This window comes from Hypomesus transpacificus, chromosome 11, assembly GCF_021917145.1.
Source record: "Hypomesus transpacificus isolate Combined female chromosome 11, fHypTra1, whole genome shotgun sequence".
In the NCBI taxonomy this organism is placed as follows: domain Eukaryota; kingdom Metazoa; phylum Chordata; class Actinopteri; order Osmeriformes; family Osmeridae; genus Hypomesus; species Hypomesus transpacificus.
In genome coordinates, this window is record NC_061070.1 from 9330270 (window position 1) to 9350937 (window position 20668).

Here is a 20668-nt window from a genome sequence, read left to right on the forward strand (position 1 = left end):
GTTGGCAGTCGATTGGCAGTTGGTAATGGAGTAGAGAGAGTCTCAGCGTCGTCTGGAGGTCTGAGTCAGTGTGTAGGGAGATGTGTGGGGTCAGTAACCCCGCCTTCCCCAAGCCTCCCCTGGTGCTAATTGTTGCTCATGGCTGGAAGTGTTCAGACAAGCAATTTACAGAGTGGGGGAGCTTGAGGCAGCTCAACCTGTGCGATCCTCTTGTTTCCTTTTCTTCTTGCCCCCATCTTTTCCTTTCCAATCAGTTTCTTTCTCGCTTTTTTTCTTTCCTCTCCTCTCCTTTCATCCTCTCCTCACATTTTTGGACCAGATTATTATCTATACTGTATCTACCCCTTCTTAAATCCCTCTAAATCCTTCCTCTTTTGGAGCACGATTGCACAAATGTCCTGGGTCATACCTCCCACTGTCTGTGCGGCCCCCGTGACAGAATAGCAATGGCTAGATTAGATAGACATTGTACATTCGAAAAAGAGGTTCAGCCTGTCCACGCTTCACTCCTGTATTAGCCGACAAAACAACGTTCACTCAGAAATGAAGGGAGCCCGTAATATGGTCTATCGCTCCCCACTCATAAACGATAACCATTCTGTTGCGCAAACACTGGACGGACAATAAGAGGTTAGCTCTCTCCTGAAGATTAGATCATATTCATTTAATTTTTGTTCTGTAAGTAGCGTGTTGGAGGATGAGTGCTGGATTTGTGTGCTTTTTAAGCCGCGAAATACAGAGAAGGTTTTTAATTCATTGTGAAGATGTTCGTGTAAGGGCCAACATACAGTAACCTTGGATTGGTACTCCAACCATATTAACATTACTCTCATGTAAATAGCACATGTCTACTTAGAGCACATTAAACATTCTGGTTGGAAAGATTAGAGTGACCGGTACAAGACTTCGCATCCCGTCTGCCAATCTCGATTTGTGTTTATGTGAGTGTGCGTTTGCATATGTACACGTATGTGCGTGGATGCATATTAATTTGCCACCATTAACTATGGTGGAAGTAGGTTGACAGCGTTTCACCGGTGTTTCTCCCTGCTACCTGTGGGATGTTGGAACAGGGCCGCTCTTTGCGTTGATGAACAAAAAGCCATCTGTCGTCTGCAGAAGGAGTGATCTTTTCTACTGCTCGTAAAAGGCCGGCCCTCCAGAGATCTCTATAATGAAGCATAGGATTAGGATCGTTCTCTCTCTCTCTTTCCTCTCCCCTTTCTTTCTCTTCTCTCCCTCTCTCCCCCTCTACTCACAGTGGCCTTATGTAATGACTGTTTGATTACGCAAGTGCGTGCTCGTGGACACACACACACACACACTGAAGGCTATGTCGTAGATCCTCTGCCCCCCAGCGAACCTAGTTATCTATGACAGGATCTCGTCAATCCAGCCTGATCCAGCACAGATTTAAAAATCTGGGATTTGAGAGTGTGCGTGAGTGTGCGTGTGTTTGGGTGGTTGTACGTGTGTGTCTGTGTGTGGCTTTGATAATGGGGATAGGGAATTTGTCTGTTTAAGTACTCTTATGTGTTCCTGATCTGATTGTATTGTATTCAAGTGTACACACCTGTGTTATGGGTGTGTGTACTACGTACAATATATCATCACTGTACATGTGTACAATGTATGTCTCAATGGGTATCAATGCAAGCAATTTCTCCGTGTGTGTGTTTGGGTGTGTATATGTGCATGTTAGTTTTGAGCCTATGTACTGTGATTGTATGATGATCCTGTACTCCCCAGCCTTGTAGCTGACAACTGGCTATACTGACAAACACCAATGGAGAACACTGCAAACGCTCTACTAATTCAACACTCTGAAAGCCTCATTTACTAAAAGGATTGCGCCCATTTCAGGCGTGAAATAGCGGGTGAAGACATAACACCGTATATACAAAGGCAGCACTTGAGTAAAAATGCAGATTACCGCTGCTGGGAGGGTATAAGGGAAAAGGGTGTGTATATATCTAGTTCCTGTTCGCTGAACCTTTTCTTTTCCACGAATCACCCATGGTGGCAGTAACATGCAAGCGATTTGTCCCGTCTTTTAACGGCGCACTAATTAACACTAATGGGCGCTGATGGCCCGATGAGGATCTGGTTTGATAAATACCGCGCAAAATACAGAAATATACCTTCCGCTATTTGCGGTTGGGCAAAGGAGCAGAATAAACTGCGGTCGCAATGTTAGTAAATGAGGCCCTGAATGTCTTCACCATCTTTTCACTTGCCAGTTTTTACTTTGATCTCTATTTTGACTGCATACTTCTGTTCAACCAATGGTCAGCACCTATACCTGTAGGAACCATCTGTGGAGTAGGGAATCCCTCACTGATATGTACAGTTGTGTCTTCCTTGAGGGTTTAGGTTGGTTATAGGTGCCGTTGCATTGGCTACTGTTTTGTGAGAAATGACCAGCTACCTTTAATGGTCCATGTACTGGTAACCAGCCTGTCAATTCTGTCATGGCTAACACTATGGATCTCCAGCATCCTCTGATGTCACACTCAAATGTGGCAGGACATTCAAAGGTCAAATTCTGTCACATGGAGAATTTTAAGAAGATCACAAACACACCCACATACGCACACAGGGACTCAGTCCAGCATATCTCCTGCTCTCTCTTTCTTTCCATTTCATTATCTCTCTATGCTTCTGTCTATCTCTTTGTTTTTCACACACACACAAACACATGAACACACAAACATGAATTAGATGTTGAATGAGTGCCTTTAAATGCACTCTTTCAATTTAGTTTAGCCTTTTCTGAAGAACTGGTGAAGACATTGATTTATGGGAGCCTTGATTTCAAGGCTTTTAAGTTGACCTAAATTAAAGAGCTGTTCATTGACATTTCCCTTAATTAGCGTTAACTTCAGTCAAGACACTCAGGTATTGATTCAAGCATTTATTGATAACCATAGACATAGAAATAGGTTTGACGGAGTGGATGTATCTAGGCCGGGGAAGCACTCCCTGCTTGTAGCCATAGCAAGCAACATACATGCAATATGAGGCTGGGAGCAAATAGAGTAATAATCCCCCCCGAAGGATAACAACATACAGACAACAAGGAGGAGATGGGATGGAGGAGGGTGGCAGCAGCAAAATAATACAACAACCGGGAATGAGTGTAGGAGTATCCGTGCAGCATTATAATGCCGCCTTATCGGACGTGGGCCAATGGGCTTGAGGCCTGCTAACACAGGTGTAGTTGATGAGCAGAATGACACATGCTGCACAAGTGCCACGCCCTGAACTTTGCTCACATTAATAGTTCAAGACTTCCAATGTCAAGTGTAAGGACATTTCTTTAGAATTAATACATTAATTTTTTCAGGGAAAGGTTGTCAAACATATAGTTATTTCAAAACCGAGATATAGGTATAGTTTATTCCACAATTTAATTTACAGTACCCAAAATGCAATGACCCTAGCAGACTGGTACAGAACAAAGATTTGGATTGTAATTGTAATACAGGACACCCTGCTCGTCAAACAGATGCTTAAGCTCAACCATTTGATGTTAACATCATTCACAGTCACAGTTGGGAATCAGACAAAAGCCGGTCCATCTATAAATACAGAGCTGGCCTCTGAGCCATTATCTTCTCCACTTTTTGATGCTGTCGAAGAAAGCCAAATGACATCATCATCCATCTCGTTCATAACCGTTTGAATGGTGGCTACAGTGCCAGAGCGACGGCCACCACTTTGTAGCCCTGTTGTTTTCCCTCCTAATCCCATGTTATTCTCTCCCCAGCCTCAGCGCTATAAACCGGGGGATACATCTCCTTACAGAGCAGACTGCACTTAGTGCACCATTCCAGCGCTGTGTGTATGTATGGACTCAAGCGTAGATGATCCATTTAGAGCAGGGGACAGAGTGGAAGTTCTGTACGGGTCGGGTCTGAAAGGATCCAACTGACATGAAAAATGAGCAAGGATCATGAGGGAGGGGGGGGGGGTCTGGGAGCGGAGTCCTTTCAATATATTTAAATGCATTTCATTCTATTTGTGTGTGTGTGCGTTTCCTTGAGCTTGAAAAGGTCTCATTTAAGTGTTTCGATGTGTTTCATTTGACTGCAATTCATTCACTTGAAGTAATGAGGTGGAATCCAGTGCAGCACAGAGCTCCGTATGGCTGAACTGAACCGAACTGTGAGGTGAACACGCACAAAAGACCCCTCTGTCACAGAGAGCGGGGAGAGGCTCTTTTCTTGTCCGCCCCAGTCGCTCACTTGTTTGGGTGGGCGTGTTTGTTGTTGTTGTTATTTTGAGGGGCTCTTAATTGGTTGTGGCTGTGGGGCGTGAAATCACACTTGGGATGTGTGTGAAGGTTTCTTTTTTGGGGGAATTACAAAACAAAAGCGTTGAAACCGAAATGCATAAAATGTCCATAAATAACACAAAAAGGCATGATTGTTACAAATGTGGAAAATCCTCTCATGACACAAATGACATTGGTTCAAAGACCATACCATTGTGTGTGTGTGTGTGTGTGTGTGTGTGTGTGTGTGTGTGTGTGTGTGTGTGTGTGTGTGTGTGTGTGTGTGTGTGTGTGTGTGTGTGTGTGTGTGTGAGAGAGCGATGTCGCAAAATAGTATTGTTGGTGTAGAACTATACACCAATTTGAGTCCCTTCTTATTAGTGTTGTAAGTGTTGCGTGTAAGTAGTATTTTTGCTGCATCTTGGAGTAATTGACTGGCACCTTGGCTCATTGTGTGCGAACGTGGGCATTGAGAGCTGGGCACTGGTGTTGGCGAGACTACCTTGGCTGCCAGGCACAGCATGAAGCCCATTACAGTGTACTTCTGCCCTGCCAGCTGTACTGTCGGGCCCACTGGGAGATGTCTACTGTACTGTTTTGGAGAAAGGAGAGGGAAGGTGATGGGAGAAGGAGGAAACCCAAAAGGGGAGGAAGAAGAGAGAGAACACTTTCAAGAGAAACGATTTGGATAAATAACATGTTTCAGGACCATACACGACTCACTCAATGAGCCGTCTCTGAAAACACCTCTCTCCTCCTCCTTCCTCTTCACCCTATTCTCCTTTTTTCTCCTGCCCTCCCATGGCTTCATCCCCCTTTTTATGTCCTCGATCTCACCTTCTCATCCTCTCTCCAATCCTTTTTCCGCTGCCTCCGCCCCGCCCTCACCCGTCTCTCTCTCCCTCCCCTCTTCACCTCTCCCTCTCTCTCTGGGGCCTTGTCAGGTCCTATGAGCAGAGATGGCTGTGTTGTGTTTGGGGCTTTGAGGGCAGGCTGAAGCTCGCTGACTCACACAACCTCTTGGGTGTTCGAGGAGAGAATGTCACCGCACATTGTGCAGCCATTGCACACGACACACACACACACACACACGCGGACGTGCACACACCGACACTGTCCCTCACAAGTAGAGGCACCAACACATGCACATGCTCTGGCGTATGTACATAGACAAACGCACACGCACACCGAAAGGCTATGTTTAGTCCTGTCACTCACTTGGACTGGTATGTAGTATGTGACTGTTCTGGTGTGCGTGGGTTTGAATCAAACTGTGTCATGTTTGAGTTTGAGACTGAGTATGTTGGTAGAGTTCTTGTCAATCAATCTCACTCTCCTGTTACCATAACAAACACTGTGTTCCACCACAGACTTCCTTTCAGTGTACGGGTTTAATAACAGACTACAGTCAACAGGTTCATATCGGGTGTTTGAGTGCAAACAAGCATGTGCTTATCAGTCAGAGTGTTGCCTTATTAACTCAATTAATTTGTGCATGCGTGTGTGTTCTCTTTGCAGCACTCCATGAATTCCCCAGTGATCTGTTCACCAACCAGGAGCGCACCGAGGGAGCGGTGGGCTTTCACGTCCTGTTTGTAAGTGACACACTTTACTGTGCTTTGGACATGCCAGCATGATTTACAGCACAAGTAATCCCCATATCCTTACATTCAAATACAAATCCTCCCAAACCACTCTACACCCCAACACACACACACACACACACACGCATATTGCCCTACAGACCCTGTCTGTGTTGGTGTGAGGGCTGCGTGTGTATGTGTGTGTGTTTTTCACCAGATGTTGAAGAGGCTTACCCAGAACACAGGGCCACAGGGAGGCGATCCATGATTATCTCACTTTCTGAGACCCTCAAATGACCAAGACAGGCTCTGTTTGTATTTGACTAGAGTGTGTGTGTGTATACAGAATGTGTTGGTGTGTGTGTGTCCGTGAGTATACGGATGTGTGTGTGTGTGTTTGTGTGTGTGTTTGATGACGTGTGCATGTCTGTGTGCCATCGCTGCCCTGACTATGGGTCTGTTTCTGCAGGCTGTGTACATGTTCTATGCCCTTGCGCTGGTTTGTGATGACTACTTTGTTCCCTCACTGGAGAAGATATGTGAGGTAGGACTGGAAAAATGCTCCGTGTTTCATGTGTCAACATAATCAGCAGTGCAAAAAGCACAATTTATCCTCTCGAAATCCTGAATTATATTTGTCTTCCATCTTTCTCTTATCTCTTTCCTTCCTATCACCTCTCTCTCCTCCCCTCCCTCTCCCCCCTTCTGCCTGGCCTCTTCTCAGCGTCTCGATCTCAGTGAGGATGTAGCGGGTGCGACCTTCATGGCAGCTGGCAGCTCAGCTCCAGAACTCTTCACCTCTGTCATAGGTCAGTCACACACACACACTAACTCACGCTCTATCTCAGTTTCTCTCTCTTTCATCCTGCCCGCAGATAATCGTATAAAAAAAAATCCACTCCTTTTAGCTCGTCTTCAAAAATCCTTTTGACTTTACCCTATATGGTCCCCGACCCACATGGTTTCAGTTCCGTGAGCCATGCTGCCTGTGACACTGCGGTGGTGTGTGTGCTTTTGCCTCCTGTTCAGGAGTGTTTATAACTAAAGGTGATGTGGGGGTGGGAACCATCGTAGGCTCGGCCGTCTTCAACATCCTCTGCATCATCGGAGTGTGTGGGATCTTTGCCGGTCAGGTGGGATTGATGTTGTTTTATTTTGCTGCGCCCGCACACCCACACTCACACACACCTTTTCAGGCATGACTACACTTTGCACACTCACACGTGCTCTTTGCTTCTATTAGGCTGACCCCATTCCTGACACCTTCCTGGCATAACATGGCTGGCACGTCCACACAGTTTGGCAACACAATCAAACCTGTCTTGTCCGTGTACATGCCAAGAGTCTGATTTAAGCCTAGTAGAAAACACCCTACAAGTTGAAATTACATAACACAAACCAACACACACACACAGCTACTGAAAATACCATCATGGAGCCATTGGGACAATATTTGATTAGTTTTTCTGGTGCTAAATATCAGAAGGTGTCTTCCTCATGCTGTTCACCAATATTTGCAGAGCTTTGTGTGGAACTGTATTTTATTTATTTTCTGTAATTATTCTGGTACTGGAGGATGGATTTACTCAAAGTGTGAGGAATAAAGGAATAAGGGGGCTTACCTTTCTACCTCTCTCTTCCCCTCTCTTTCTCTCTCGTCCTTTTTTCCTCCCTCCCTCCTACCTCCCTCTTCCTCCCTTCTCGGTCTCTCCGTCTCTCTGTTACAGGCGGTTCGTCTGTCCTGTTGGCCTCTGCTCAGAGACTCTATGTACTACACGCTGTCTATCGCCGCTCTTATTGTGGTGAGTGGATTGGAGCGTGTGTATGTGTGTATGTACAGTACAAGTGCGTGCAAACATAATTGCCTGCGTGCGTGTGTGTGTGCGTGCCACGGCCGAGGTGATCGGATGTTTTCTCCAAGCAATTAAAGGTGACACTGTGTGATATGGTGTGCCGTTGAAACTGTGATGCCCCCTGCTGATGAGTTTCTGAAACTACAAAGTGATTTTGTCAATCTTGAAAGATTCTCTGTGAAGGTTCCAGTGTTTTTCCAAGTTCTGAGCAGTGTACCCCTCTATCTCTCTTTGCAGTTCATATACGATGAGAAGATTGTGTGGTAGGTGTCAGTTACAGTCATCTACGTTGCATTGTCGGAATGCAAGGTTTACTACCCTTTAATAACCCTAAAATGTCATTCCCATTGTAACCTTTTGTTCATATGAGATTAATCAGATCCTCTGTTTGTATGTGGTGTGTGTACATGTATGTGTCTGTTCTAGGTGGGAAGCTCTGACGTTGGTCCTGATGTACTTTGTGTACATTCTGATAATGAAGTAAGTCTGGCTCTAAATAAAACATTTTGTACCGTAAAATATGTATTCGATGACACAGGTGTGATTTCCAACAGTACCGAGTCGGAATGTAAGTATATGCACTTCATTCCCATTCGCCTTCTTGTTCTAGACTGAACTCGCTCATTGTACGCTATTTGGAGAGGCACAAGAAGAACTCGTCCAGCTTAGGCAATGGAACGGCAAGCAACGCCGACCTGGACGACAACTGTGACGCCTCGTCAGTCCTGCTGAAGAAAGGTACTTCCATCCTGCTTGAGATGCACTAAACCTGTTTTTCATTAACTTACCAGCAGTCAAACCAAAGTAAAAACAATCTGAATGCCAGTAAACTGACAACAATCGCTTATCTGTTTAGAAGAAGAAATGTGGGTGTGTGTGTATGTCAGTTTTGCTCATGTGTTTGTGTGCATTTATGTGAGTGTTTGTCTAGGTGTGTATGAATGTGTGTCTGAATTACTGTGTGTGTGTGTTTTGTCCATGTTTGCATACATGTGGGTGTGCATTCATGTTTGAGTGTGTGTGGGCAAGTGTGCATGCATAAGGGACCTCCATGCACACGTGGGTCTCTCATGTCGTCTCCTACTGTCAGGTAACTTCCACAGAAAGCCCTCGGTGCTGATGGTGGACGAGCTGCTGTCAGCCTTCCCTCACCAGCTGTCCTTCTCTGAGGCCGGCATGAGGATCATGATCACCAGCCACTTCTCACCACGGACACGCCTCTCCATGGCCTCACGCATGCTCATCACCGAGGTAACACACACACACACACAACACACAACACACGCATCACATGCTCAACCTACTGTACCCAGGTATCTGTTTTGTACGCGACCCTTTTGTGCGCGTGTGACCTGCAGAGGCAGCGTCTGATCAACACCCGACCCTTCACCAACGGAGACTCTGAGGCCACGGTGAAAGCGGGCGCGAGGCGGGGCGTGGAGAACGGCCTGGGCGGAGCCGAGCGGGGGGTCAACGGGAGGCGGGGTTGCCGCGGAGACGAAGGGGTGGAGCCTGGCCAGGAGACGGAGAACGAGAACGAGGACAATGAGAACAACGAGAATGACGAAGAGGAGGTGGAGGAGGACGGGGAGGGACCCTTTGTCCCCTTCTCCACCCCAGGTACTCTTTCGTTCCGGCAGCGTTACCATGGCACCCAAAGGCAGCTCTGCTGCAGCTGGTTGGTGGAGGGAGGTTTTTCTTTCTGGACTGCTGCCTATCTCAATCCAGGAGCCCATGCCCTGCATGGTTTAGATGTTTCCCTCTTCAACTCACCTGATTCAAATGAATTTTTAACTCAATCGTTATCAAGCTCAGCAGAAGCCTGATAATGACCCCTTCATTTGACATCAGGAAGGCAGGATTGAGAAAGGCTGCTGTACTGTACCCTGTACTGCAGGTCCATCATACTAGTGCATCATGAAGCAAAATCAACTCGTTACTCACTACTAGTACACCATAAAGCAAAATCAACTCGTTATTCACTATGGCGACTTCTTCCCCCCCCTCCCCCGTCCCCCCCTAGCGGGTGTGTGTAACAAGTTCAAGTGGCTTCTGGCCTGGCCTCTGTGCCTGCTCCTCTACTTCACCGTGCCCAACTGTGCCTCACCGCGTTGGGAGAGGTGGTTCATGGTCTCCTTCATCGCCTCCACCCTCTGGATCGCCGGCTTCTCCTACATCATGGTCTGGATGGTGAGGACGGAACACACCCTCTCACACACACACACACATACACATACACACACATCAGGCAAGAAGCACATGCTGTAAGCATGCAAAAGTCAAAGTCTAGTGTGCTCCGCGCACGCGCACTCTTAAACGAGGTACACACAAACGCACCATCTCTCTCTCACAGGTGACAGTGATCGGGTTCACCCTGGGCATCCCTGACGTCATCATGGGCATCACCTTCCTGGCAGCGGGCACCAGCGTCCCTGACTGCATGGCCAGCCTCATAGTGGCACGGCAAGGTGAGAAGGAGGATGCCTTCCCCTCTTCTTCTTCTCACACGTACACACACCATGGGGGCACAGCGATGGAGAGGTCACGTCTCTCATACCATACATTGGGCTCGCCCTCACTTTCACGCATACAGTACACACACACACACAAATACACATGTGTTCTGTTCAATGAATCAAACATAGGAATCAAAGTGCTCCCAAGCCTCTGTGAGATGGTCAACACTCAGAGAGAGAGGTCAGAGGGAGGAGGACAGGGGGAAGAGGGGGCTGTCATCCTTCTTTTTGTCTCCTGTGTCTCTGTGCTAAGGGAGGTAGAGAGAGAGAGAGAGAGAGAGAGAGAGAGAGAGAAAGAGAGAGAGAGAGAGAGAGTGAGAAAGAGGGGGCCAACGGAAGACAGAACAGCATGATCCCTTCCTCCTGCCTTTTATCTGTGTTTATTCTCGTTCCCCCCATCAAATATTCATTCCTCTCTGTCTGAGGGGCCTAAATGGGGAAACTCAGTTTGTTTGTTCGTGTTCTCGTTTGTTGTTTGTGACCTGGAGGCCTCAGACACACGGTCGTCCCCATTGATGTTCGTCGGTGTTGACCTGACTCTATCTCTCTGTCCCTTTCTCCCTCTCTCTCACTCTCGTCTGATCGAAATTGTTTTTCTGTGTGCTGCCCTTTCTGTTTTTTCTCCTGCCTCTGTGTTCATATTCATCCCCCTCACCCACTCCCACAACTCTCTCTTTCACTCTTCCACTCTTTTCCGTTTGTCTTCCCTAATATGTTTCACTCCTCTCTATCTCTACCTCAGGTCTTGGCGACATGGCTGTGTCTAACTCCATAGGCAGTAACGTGTTTGACATCCTGATTGGACTGGGCCTACCTTGGGCCCTGCAGACTCTGGCCGTCAACTATGGGTCATACGTAAGTGTGTGTGTGTGTGTGTGTGTGTGTACATGTGCGTGTGTTTTAAAACAAACCTATTGATAATAACTGCAAGTCCTACTGCCGTCACCAATTCTAATTGCACAAACACCGTATCGCCCACACCTTATTGCAGGGTGGCATGCTGTTGTTCAGCTTGTTCTGCTACCTGTCGATCGACACCCAGTACTTCATACTCAAGTCTGACATGACAGTATTAAAAGGTTTAAAAGAAAGAGAAGTTGAGTGACTGACTGTCAGCTGTCCATGAGAAGAACAACCAGGAAAGTACCTGTGGCACAACCTCACCTGATCAAACACACGTGTGGAGGTGTAGGCAACGTGAAGGAATGTCTCCAGTAATCTGCCTATATATACCTTAAGCGGGGCATCCTTGGCTGACTCAGGGCTTTTTGTTGTGGATCAGTGCCTGTTTTGACAGTTTGTGGAGATGGAAATGAGCTAGAAAAAGTGAAAAGTTAAAAGAAAGAGCAAAAAGAAACTGTTGTGGTAAACAAGTCTACCATGGTTATTTGAGGGAGTGAAAAGTTGAAGTTAAAACACAATCTCTTCCTCTATTTAACATATTCTCCAAAAGCTTTTACAATATTTGCAAGAACACTTGTCCTGTCAAACAACCTGTGCAAATTCCATTTGTATTGTTTCTTCTCAGATTAAACTGAACAGCAAAGGCCTCATCTTCTCAGTTGGTCTCCTCTTGGCGTCTGTGTTTCTCACGGTGAGTGGAAGAAGATAGAGCTTCTGAGCAGGATTTTTTGTTTTGAGCAGACCAAGAAAAAAACGACTGCAAGAAATGAACTTGTTCGCTCTTTCTCTCTTTCTTTCTTTGCCTCTCCACAATTTTCCAGGTTCTGGGGGTCCATCTGAACAAGTGGGTTCTGAACCGACGTCTTGGACTCGCCTGCCTCCTCATGTACTCTGTCTTCCTTTGCTTCTCCATCCTCATCGAGTACAACATCTTCATCTTCGTCAACCTGCCTACCTGCCGAGACCGCTGAGACCCAAAATTCAAACACTTGTTCTTCCTCATCCTGCTTTGTATCTCAGTTTGGAACACCTGGCTTGGGTATTCTATCTGTTCTTTTAAAAAATCCATCTTTCTTTTATGGTTAGTGCAATATGGAGCAGGCCTGGAGTGTATATTTGGTACATGTATACACACAAATATATATATATATGTGTGTGTGTGTGTCTGTCTGTGTATGTGTATGATCTTGAAAAGACCTCACCATGGATCGGACTGTTGTAAAGAAAGATATTTTTAGAGGCTACAGCCTGTCTGTAATGTGAAGATTGTCTATGGTTTTGGAATTGTAGTAGAAACTGCATTATACTGTGTAAGTGATCATATTCTTCTACAAGATTTATTTTCATTAGCTGCTAACTGTCTGAGACTATAAGGCTTTTGAGAATAGATAATAGACTGAAGTACTGTTTGATTAATAGTTTTGGTCATGACTTAATAATATCTGAAGGTTATTGGAAAATTTAAAAAAACTTATTGCCTTTTTAAACTTGTTACATTTGTCAAAATGAGGGCCAGATTTTTTATGTCAGGTTGTGTGGTAGACAATCTCTGGCTCTGGCATTTCCTACTAGTCTTGTCTTCATAGCAAGGGCATTATTCCTGTCATACACACAGAAGTATAAAGGGTTCTCACATTCCAGGGTGATCCAGGTACGTTTCATTACGGAAAGTGAAGAAATATTTTTGTATTTAGTCCCTTTGTAAATATTGCTATTTATCCTATTTATTATTTATTGAATGTTATTTACGCATTTATTTGCTTCCTAATTTACATTTAAAAAAACCTGGAATGGTCAAAATAGTGATACAGTAAGCATTATAGTGTCTTCTTCTGCAGTGTTTTTATCTGGGGGGTGAGAGGAATTATATACAGCAAACACCATCTCCTCACTCCTAATTCTTGTTTCTGTTAAGTTTCCATTATTCTAAAGGTGTTTGACTATATTTGTTAACAGTAGCTTGGAGTCAAAGTTTTTAGAGAAAATTTGTAAAGTACAAGCACTTAATGAAGTCAGACCTTGTTTTTGTGAAATCAATCACGGTTCTTTGCCAGATTTCCTACACAGTGTGGCACTGACTTTTGAACCCTCTTTTATCATCAATGTGTTGGTCGCTGTAGGCTACAACATTTTTAAATCCCATACCTAGTGAAGGTTATTCACTTTTAAGATCATAGAGTGGTTTTATTACATGCGGGGTGAAATTTAGGTACTCTACAGTACTCTACTGCTACCACCTATAAATGGCAAAGAACTATAGCACAATATTAAAATGCTGTTTTAGTCCCATTTCAAGTATCCTGTTTCTAAATTTACACTGCCATTTTTGGATATGGGCAGCAGTGTGTGTAGAATGGACTTCCTTTTCTTGGGATGCACAAAAAGGAAATGAAGGGATTTTGTGTACAGTACTGACAAGTACTAAGTGTTGATGTTCATATTTAGTAGAGATGCTAAAAAAGTATCTAGACTTTTTCTTAACCTCATAGTTCTAGGTTGGCTGCCAACCTATTGTTATAATAAGCGGTTATTTGTATTTTGTAATGCACATAATATTTAAACCTGTCCAGACAGTACAGTAGGTTGTATTACATATGAGCTGTTCTGCTTATGTCATTTTTAGAGAGTAGATCTCATGTTGTTTGTCAACTTGCAGCGGGCTATATTTATTTGTGGGCAAGCCTGTCCATTGTCTTCCATCAGGTGGCATCATTCCTACATAACAGCCGTCATTGTAGACCACACGCTATCTGACTCACGCTATCCGATGTGAGACAAACCTAGCCAGCCAGCGAAGCACCTCAACATTAAATGGTCCCTACGTGATTGAATTTCAAGATGATTTATCACATTATTTGCAAAAACATTTTGGGAAATGAACCAATGACTACTTATTTGTGTAGTACGTTTCTGTCTCTGCCTACAAAACGTCCGTCTGTTTTATTTTTTTCGGAACTCTACTTTAACATAAATGCTCTGATTATAAGTCATTTTTGGGGCCCAGAAGCACATCTTTCAAACACCAGTTTCTCTGTTGAAAATTATTATTGTAGAATGTAAGTATTATTGTTGCTATTTACTTTTCCAAGGATGTTACTTTTTTTAATGTTATTTATTTGTTGAGTTGAGAAGAGATGGAGCACAGCACCAGGAAAACAGGGTTTATTGTTGTCCAATTATTTATGATGCAATAATTACAAACTTTACAATGTAAATATGTTTTTTCTTTTTGTTTCATATGATTGAAGGCACATATAGCAGGATTATATGTGGTGCTGGTTGTAAATTGTACCTCCCTCTGTTGTTAAGGGATGATGTACCAACACCTTGGTACCAACTAGTAAGTAACAACTTTCCCAATGTTTTTCAAAAGCTCTAAAATCAATAGTTTAAATAAGACTGTTACTTACATACTTACAATATCATTTTACAAGCGTTGTTTGAAAAAAAGACACATAGTTAAATTACCCTTTACTTGAAGCACTTATGATGTGTCATACTGGGTTAGATTTAGTATGGTAAACATTGGAAAATTTGTGGACATATATGGATGTGCTCAAGTCTAATACTATAATATTTAATATACCATGACAATTCCTAATGTTAATTCCATCAAAAATTTCAATAGCCAAACAATTGTTAACATGGTTGTATATTTATTTTTGCTGTTGTTTCTTGTTTGCATTGTACAGCTTCCTAGTTAGGGAGAAGTCCCACAATGACTCACTAGATTAGAGTTACCTGCTTAAAATGTACCAAATTATTGCCATTTAGCATCAGCAGGGGAGCTGAAAAAGGCATATCTGAATAATTTGTGATATTCACACGGTGATATATTGCTTATGTGTACATATATACATAGGTGTAAATGTATTTATATATTTTTGTCTTAATCTGTATATCTGTTGAACATATTTTCATAGATAGGATCCAAGCCACTCCTAGTACGCCCATTTTTTTTGTTGTGTTTTAGATATTACCCTGTCCCTCCGTTATACTTGCATGGAGATATTTCAATATAAGAAATTATTTATGGTAGTTCTATCGTCATTGAATAATGAAGTATAAAGATGGCACTGGACGTTGCACAACTGGATAACCTAGATTACTGCATGTTACTGATAGGCTGTACGATTTTGTTGAGGTAACGTAAGACAACAAAGCTGAGGTGTAGGCCGACCTCCTAAAAAGGAGCATTAGACTCAATTATATATTTGTGTTCCAGATGTGATTTAGAACTCATTTTGCTACTTGAGCATAAATAAAATGATCTTTGCTTAAGGTAACACGTGTGGTTGTATTGATTGTTAGCTAACAGTTACAAACACGCAGGAAAGCACTCGAACATCGAAAAGCTAGAACATTTTATAATTCTAATATAAGTAACTATAAGTAGCCTAAGTGTGTACTTGCTTAAGGAAATCTTAATATCCAGTTTACTTAATGAATCAACATAAAGTATACTGTTCTTGTGAATTGTATTAATAGTGATATGATCATGTAGATTCAGATCGAAAGAAAGAAAACAAGATAAACTTGTCTGAATAGCTTCTGGGAAATGTAGTTTCTGTGTGATTCTGAATGTTCTCGCAACATTACCGTGACGTTGCTGCAACGTGATATCATGCCCTGTCTGAAGGCTCTTGGATTACAACTTCCGCTTCTTTTCCTTCACGAGTCCTTTCTGTGTTTACTGAGCGAGACATTGTATAAAGGTTTTCCTTGGTTAAAAGTAACGTTTGTTAACTCGCGGGTTAAGTGGCATTTATGGAGCATAATGGGGATAATAGAAGCTGGGGGATGCAGCGACGAATGGAAGGTTTGGTCAACAAACACATGGCAGATATTGCCTTAGAAACACTCCAACAGCGGCTTTCGGCTGTGTCTGATGAGATGCACAGTCTAGCTGAGCATGTTTCAAGACACTCAGAAGAAATTCCAAAAGATGACATTACAAGACGCACGGATGTGAACTTTGACGGCGGGTCTCTCAACGGAACGTGTAACTCAGGGGGCGTTAGTGAAAAGTTATTGCCCGCTACAACATCCACCGCAGGTAACAGTTAATTTGATTTAACAACTACAAAAAAAAAATGCATTCCTTGCTGGCATAGGCTACAACATTTTCAACATGTCAAGTTAGAGCATGGCACAACCAGACCAATATAGCTCTGAGTAGGCCTACAACCCAGAGTGGCACAGAATTTTCATGTAACCCTCTTTGACCAATCAAAGTTAGAGGAAGGTTGCGTTTTACGTCAGCCTGGCTGAAAAGGCTTCAACAGACACCGTAGGCTCAGACCTGACATTCAGGTATGAGTGTCAGCTCAACACACTCCCGTTTTCCCAGGGAGTCTCCCATATTTCACACCCATCTCCCCCCTCCCGTTTGGTTATTTCTCCTGTGAAACTCTCGTAATTTGTATGGCCCAAACCTCGTTATATGAATAATCACTTCAATATATTATTCCAAGGTTGTCCATTTGCCAGATCTTCTATGAAACGCATCCTACATATCATACAATTTTCAACCCATTTATGACCTCAACCTGGCAACCTACAACCCAGAGGCATTGTTAGACATCAAACTCTACTGGGGCACAGCCCCCAATTCATATTTACATTTATTCATTTAGCAGACGACAGACAGTAAGTACAGGGACATTCTCCCCGAGGCAAGTAGGGTGAAGTGCTTTGCCCAAGGACACAGCGTCATTTGGCATGGCCGGGAATCGAACCAACAACCTTCTGATTAATAGCCCGACTCCCTAACCGCTCAGCCATCTGAGCCCCTACTCATATCCCTTTTTTTCTTTCAAGCTTGCTGCGCACAATGCACTACTAGGCTATAGAAACTCCCCTTGCTTAACCCAATATACAACAGTTCAGGGACGCAAGTTTGATATCAGCTTTGAGCGCACACATTTTTTTTGCATTCATTTGAGCGCAAAAACTGTTGTTTTGAGCTTCATGTTGTTTTTATGTTTTAGTCAAAATAAGATGATCATTAGGCCTATCATTTAGAAACTATCTTTAGTTTTGTAATGTTCTCTTAGCCTACCTCAATTCTGACTTGTGTGCCGAGTCCGACACCTGGGGGGTATTCCAGAAAGCAGGTTATGTGACATACCCGGGTAAGTTGACTCCCCAGCTGACACCCAGCATTGTAGCAACATTGCCAGTAGGTTGCTGCAACATTGTGAATCAGCTGGTGGGTTAACTTACCCATTTATGTTGCATAACCTGCTTTCTGGAATACCCCCCTGGACTTCTGGAATACCCCCCTGGATGTAATGCAGCACAATAAATCACAACGGCACAGTCGCGCTGCAGAGGCACACAAGGGCACACTGATTTCGAGCTTTATTTCAATTATTTGAGCTCTGTCTCTGAACCCCCTCCCCGTTTGAAGTGTCCCAGATTTTAGCACTCAAATGTTGACAGGTATGAGTAGGCTACTGGATCGGAGCAACAGTATTCACATATTTTGCATGTTCAGATTATTGGAATCAATTATGGAATAATAAAATATGAAAAAAATAATTCTGTTTATGGGAACAAGCATAGACCACAGTTAATGCAGCATCAGTGTGACCTTAACAACACATTCTACAACATCTCACAAACCATTTCCCCCAGAATCCCAACCTAAATTAATGCCACTTTGCAAATATATCTTCCGAACATTGGCTTCAAGTTTTGCAGTTGCGTCACGAACCCAGCCTAGGGGTTGAGACAGAACAAAGGGGAACACATGTGCGAGAACTATATGCTGTGGTAATTTATTAAAGAATACTAATTTAACCTAACTAAACGTGAGGTATGCAAGTCAGTAGGTCAGTGGTGTACATATGTGTGAGTGTCTCATGATAGGGAGCAGTGTTGAAAGGTGTAATAACAAAAGTCAAAAGGTTGCCACAACTCAAAACAAAAGCGTGCTGCGGACAAAACGGAAGGGCGTCTCCCTCTCCTGACGTCGTCTTAAAAGGGAGGAAACCACCGGGCCCAGGTGTAGCCACTTGACGGCTGAGGAGGCCGTCACAGTTGTCACACCTACTTCTCTGTTCCTGACCCTTCTCTCTCAGAAACGGTAGCACAGCGGAAGATCATTGCCTTGCTGGTAGAGATCAAGGAGGAGCAGCAACGACAGTGGGTGGTGCTGAGGGAGCTGCAGGCCCGTGTCCAGGGACAGGCCTGCATGGAGGAGGAGGAGGTGGAGGCTCTAGAAGTGGACCTGCCCCTCAAGACAATGGAACAACTGGATGAGACCGAGACAAACCTGGAGGACCCTGGAGCACAGAGGAGAATGGTAGATACTAGAGCCATACCAGTTTAACTTGGCCTATATGGGCCTATCACAGATATGTTGGCATAAATGTGAGGGGTCATTGCAAAACATTTGTGTAGGTATATATTCTGTATAAATATTGGCCGTATTTTATTCCCCAATATCGGCATCGGCCTCAAAAACCCAGTATCGTTTTAAGACACCCTGGCGAGTGGGGTGAGGGAGTGTGTAAAACTTAAATGGAGGCAACCCTGTGCATACTTCCAGAAGCCGATTAAAAAGTTGTTTCTATTTATTGCAGGTTTCTCATCTGTCACGGATGGGCGGAGCCACCGTGGATGATGCTGTGCGGCGGCTCATGCAGGCTGTGCTCTCATTTGCTGTGGGCTCAGAGCTCAACTGGGTTGGCAGAGGGCAGAAGAGAAGCTTCAGGAACACTCGCCTCCAGGGGGTCCTCTTTCGTACGTATTCATGGCTATTCAGAAACACTAGATGCAACTTACAGTAGAGCATGATTATGCAATTACAATTTATTTTAATTGATCGTACTATGTGTCATGCCATGTTAAATGAGAATAAGTAGACATCACTGCATAAATGTGTTATTAGGGAGGCATTGAGGGTTTAACATTTATTTTTGTATTTCAAAAGGTGCATAAGTAGGATTTTTTATGTGTAAGCTGATGAGGCCCTTTGAGAGCTGTTTACCCACAGACAGCTTAGTGCCAGCGAAATGTCAATATACCATTTTTGGAGTTCAGAAAATAAGTGGAGGTGCTTTTTCTCATATATTAATTTATTTTATAATATTACCTATTGCAGCTTTAACGCCCAGTCTTTTTCCAGCACTCTTCTAACCCTGACCAATCTTAATGCCTTATGCATTCTTACCATTGACTCAGATCTGTGGTTGCCAAAATACTGAGTTGCAACTGACCTGACACTTTCTCTTCATTTGTAGGGGCTTTGAAGCGAACTCCAGTTGGTAAGGAGGCCACACACCACCAGTTTGCAGATGTGGTGAAGAAATGGCTCAGGTTTGCCCCCTTCAGACAGGGAGGAAGTGGACGGCGACATTACAGACCCCCTTCTGTTGAGTTTCCCCCTTCCTAAAGCGTTACTGTCCTCAGAAACGGGTAGCCATTAAGAATCAGATTTCTCAAACGTATTTCTCTGCTTCAGTGTTGTAAAATGTTTTTAAAAATAATTTTTTGTTGGTAATTTTTTGATGTCCAAAAAACATGGTTATTGGCCTGAACTAAATGCAGATTGATACAACTGTATATAGAGACTTCATAAATACTTTATACAGTAGAGGGTGGCAAACAGTTAGTTAAGCCTTTACATGTACTGGAGTAAGCACCAAAGTACTGTTGGTTAAGTTGTTTTTGTTGTATGAATGAGTTCTCAAATTATTTCTAATTTCTGAACTGTAATATGTGAAAACCTCTATTAACTTTACAGAGTGGTTTTAATGAGGATCACTTGATATCAACCTGCTGAATGTGAGTAAATACATGTAGATCAGTGCAACTTTATTTAGTTTTAAATGGTGACATTTTTCACAATTTCTCTGACATCCCTTCATATCACCAAAAACTTGGTGTGATGGCAAATGCATCAATAAATGAGATACTGTGTATACTATATAATAATTTATATGTAGAGAGGTTGTACAGTATAAAGAAAAGCTGTCTTGGGCTATGCTCAAATTTAGCTGAAAAATAACTATTTGAAATGTTACAAGTGATGAAGAAGAAACTCTGTGATGACAAGTGGCAGTTTTGGAGCTATAAATACTGATATGCAGTGTTAAGATATGATCGCTCTGGGCCCTTGGTGACTCACCAAGTAGATGGTGGACCAAATAGGCTATCCTTACTGCAGTAGCCTGGGTTCAGTTTCAGCCAGGAGCTGTATGTCATCCCATCTTTCCCCTGACTTTCCTGCTTTTCTAAAACTGTTACTATCCAAAATAAAGCAGAAAATGCACAAATATCTTCACGAACTGATCGCTTTATTATTCCTTCTCTTACCAGAGATTAAAATATACAGCTGATACAGATGTTATTTTAATCAATTAATAGCAAACAATGGTGTTGAGCCAGGGAAGTATGGAGAGGATTGTGTGAGCCCCTAATAAAAAGAATCTGAACATGTTAATGAGTTACGCTTCATCAGTGGTAACCGCAAACAAATATAGTAGTCATCTTTTTATATGTACTCATCAAAGTAGTTGATATACTATT

At 43.4% G+C, this 20668-nt stretch overlaps 2 protein-coding genes across 4 annotated transcripts in view; both read left to right on the forward strand.

Moving 5' to 3' along the window:
- slc24a3 (solute carrier family 24 member 3) overlaps window positions 1-15417 on the forward strand; it is a 44912-nt gene extending 29495 nt beyond the window's left edge. For all 3 annotated transcript variants that reach the window (XM_047030303.1, XM_047030301.1, XM_047030302.1), the window contains 15 exons: window positions 5795-5871; window positions 6329-6403; window positions 6584-6668; window positions 6889-6992; window positions 7587-7661; window positions 7950-7975; window positions 8139-8192; window positions 8323-8450; window positions 8803-8963; window positions 9071-9332; window positions 9736-9902; window positions 10066-10180; window positions 10971-11083; window positions 11757-11822; window positions 11953-15417. In XM_047030303.1, coding sequence (XP_046886259.1) covers window positions 5795-5871; window positions 6329-6403; window positions 6584-6668; window positions 6889-6992; window positions 7587-7661; window positions 7950-7975; window positions 8139-8192; window positions 8323-8450; window positions 8803-8963; window positions 9071-9332; window positions 9736-9902; window positions 10066-10180; window positions 10971-11083; window positions 11757-11822; window positions 11953-12102 — 1658 coding nt within the window. In that variant the 3' untranslated portion in view covers window positions 12103-15417. The remainder of the gene's footprint in view (window positions 1-5794; window positions 5872-6328; window positions 6404-6583; window positions 6669-6888; window positions 6993-7586; window positions 7662-7949; window positions 7976-8138; window positions 8193-8322; window positions 8451-8802; window positions 8964-9070; window positions 9333-9735; window positions 9903-10065; window positions 10181-10970; window positions 11084-11756; window positions 11823-11952) is intronic.
- A 365-nt stretch (window positions 15418-15782) lies between these two features.
- Window positions 15783-20534, forward strand: si:dkey-187a12.4. The gene is made up of 4 exons (XM_047029274.1): window positions 15783-16187; window positions 18217-18440; window positions 18721-18880; window positions 19381-20534. Exons 1-4 carry the CDS (start codon window positions 15899-15901, stop codon window positions 19530-19532), a joined length of 825 nt encoding a protein of 274 aa, XP_046885230.1. The 5' UTR covers window positions 15783-15898; the 3' UTR covers window positions 19533-20534.
- Window positions 20535-20668: the final 134 nt, after the last annotated feature.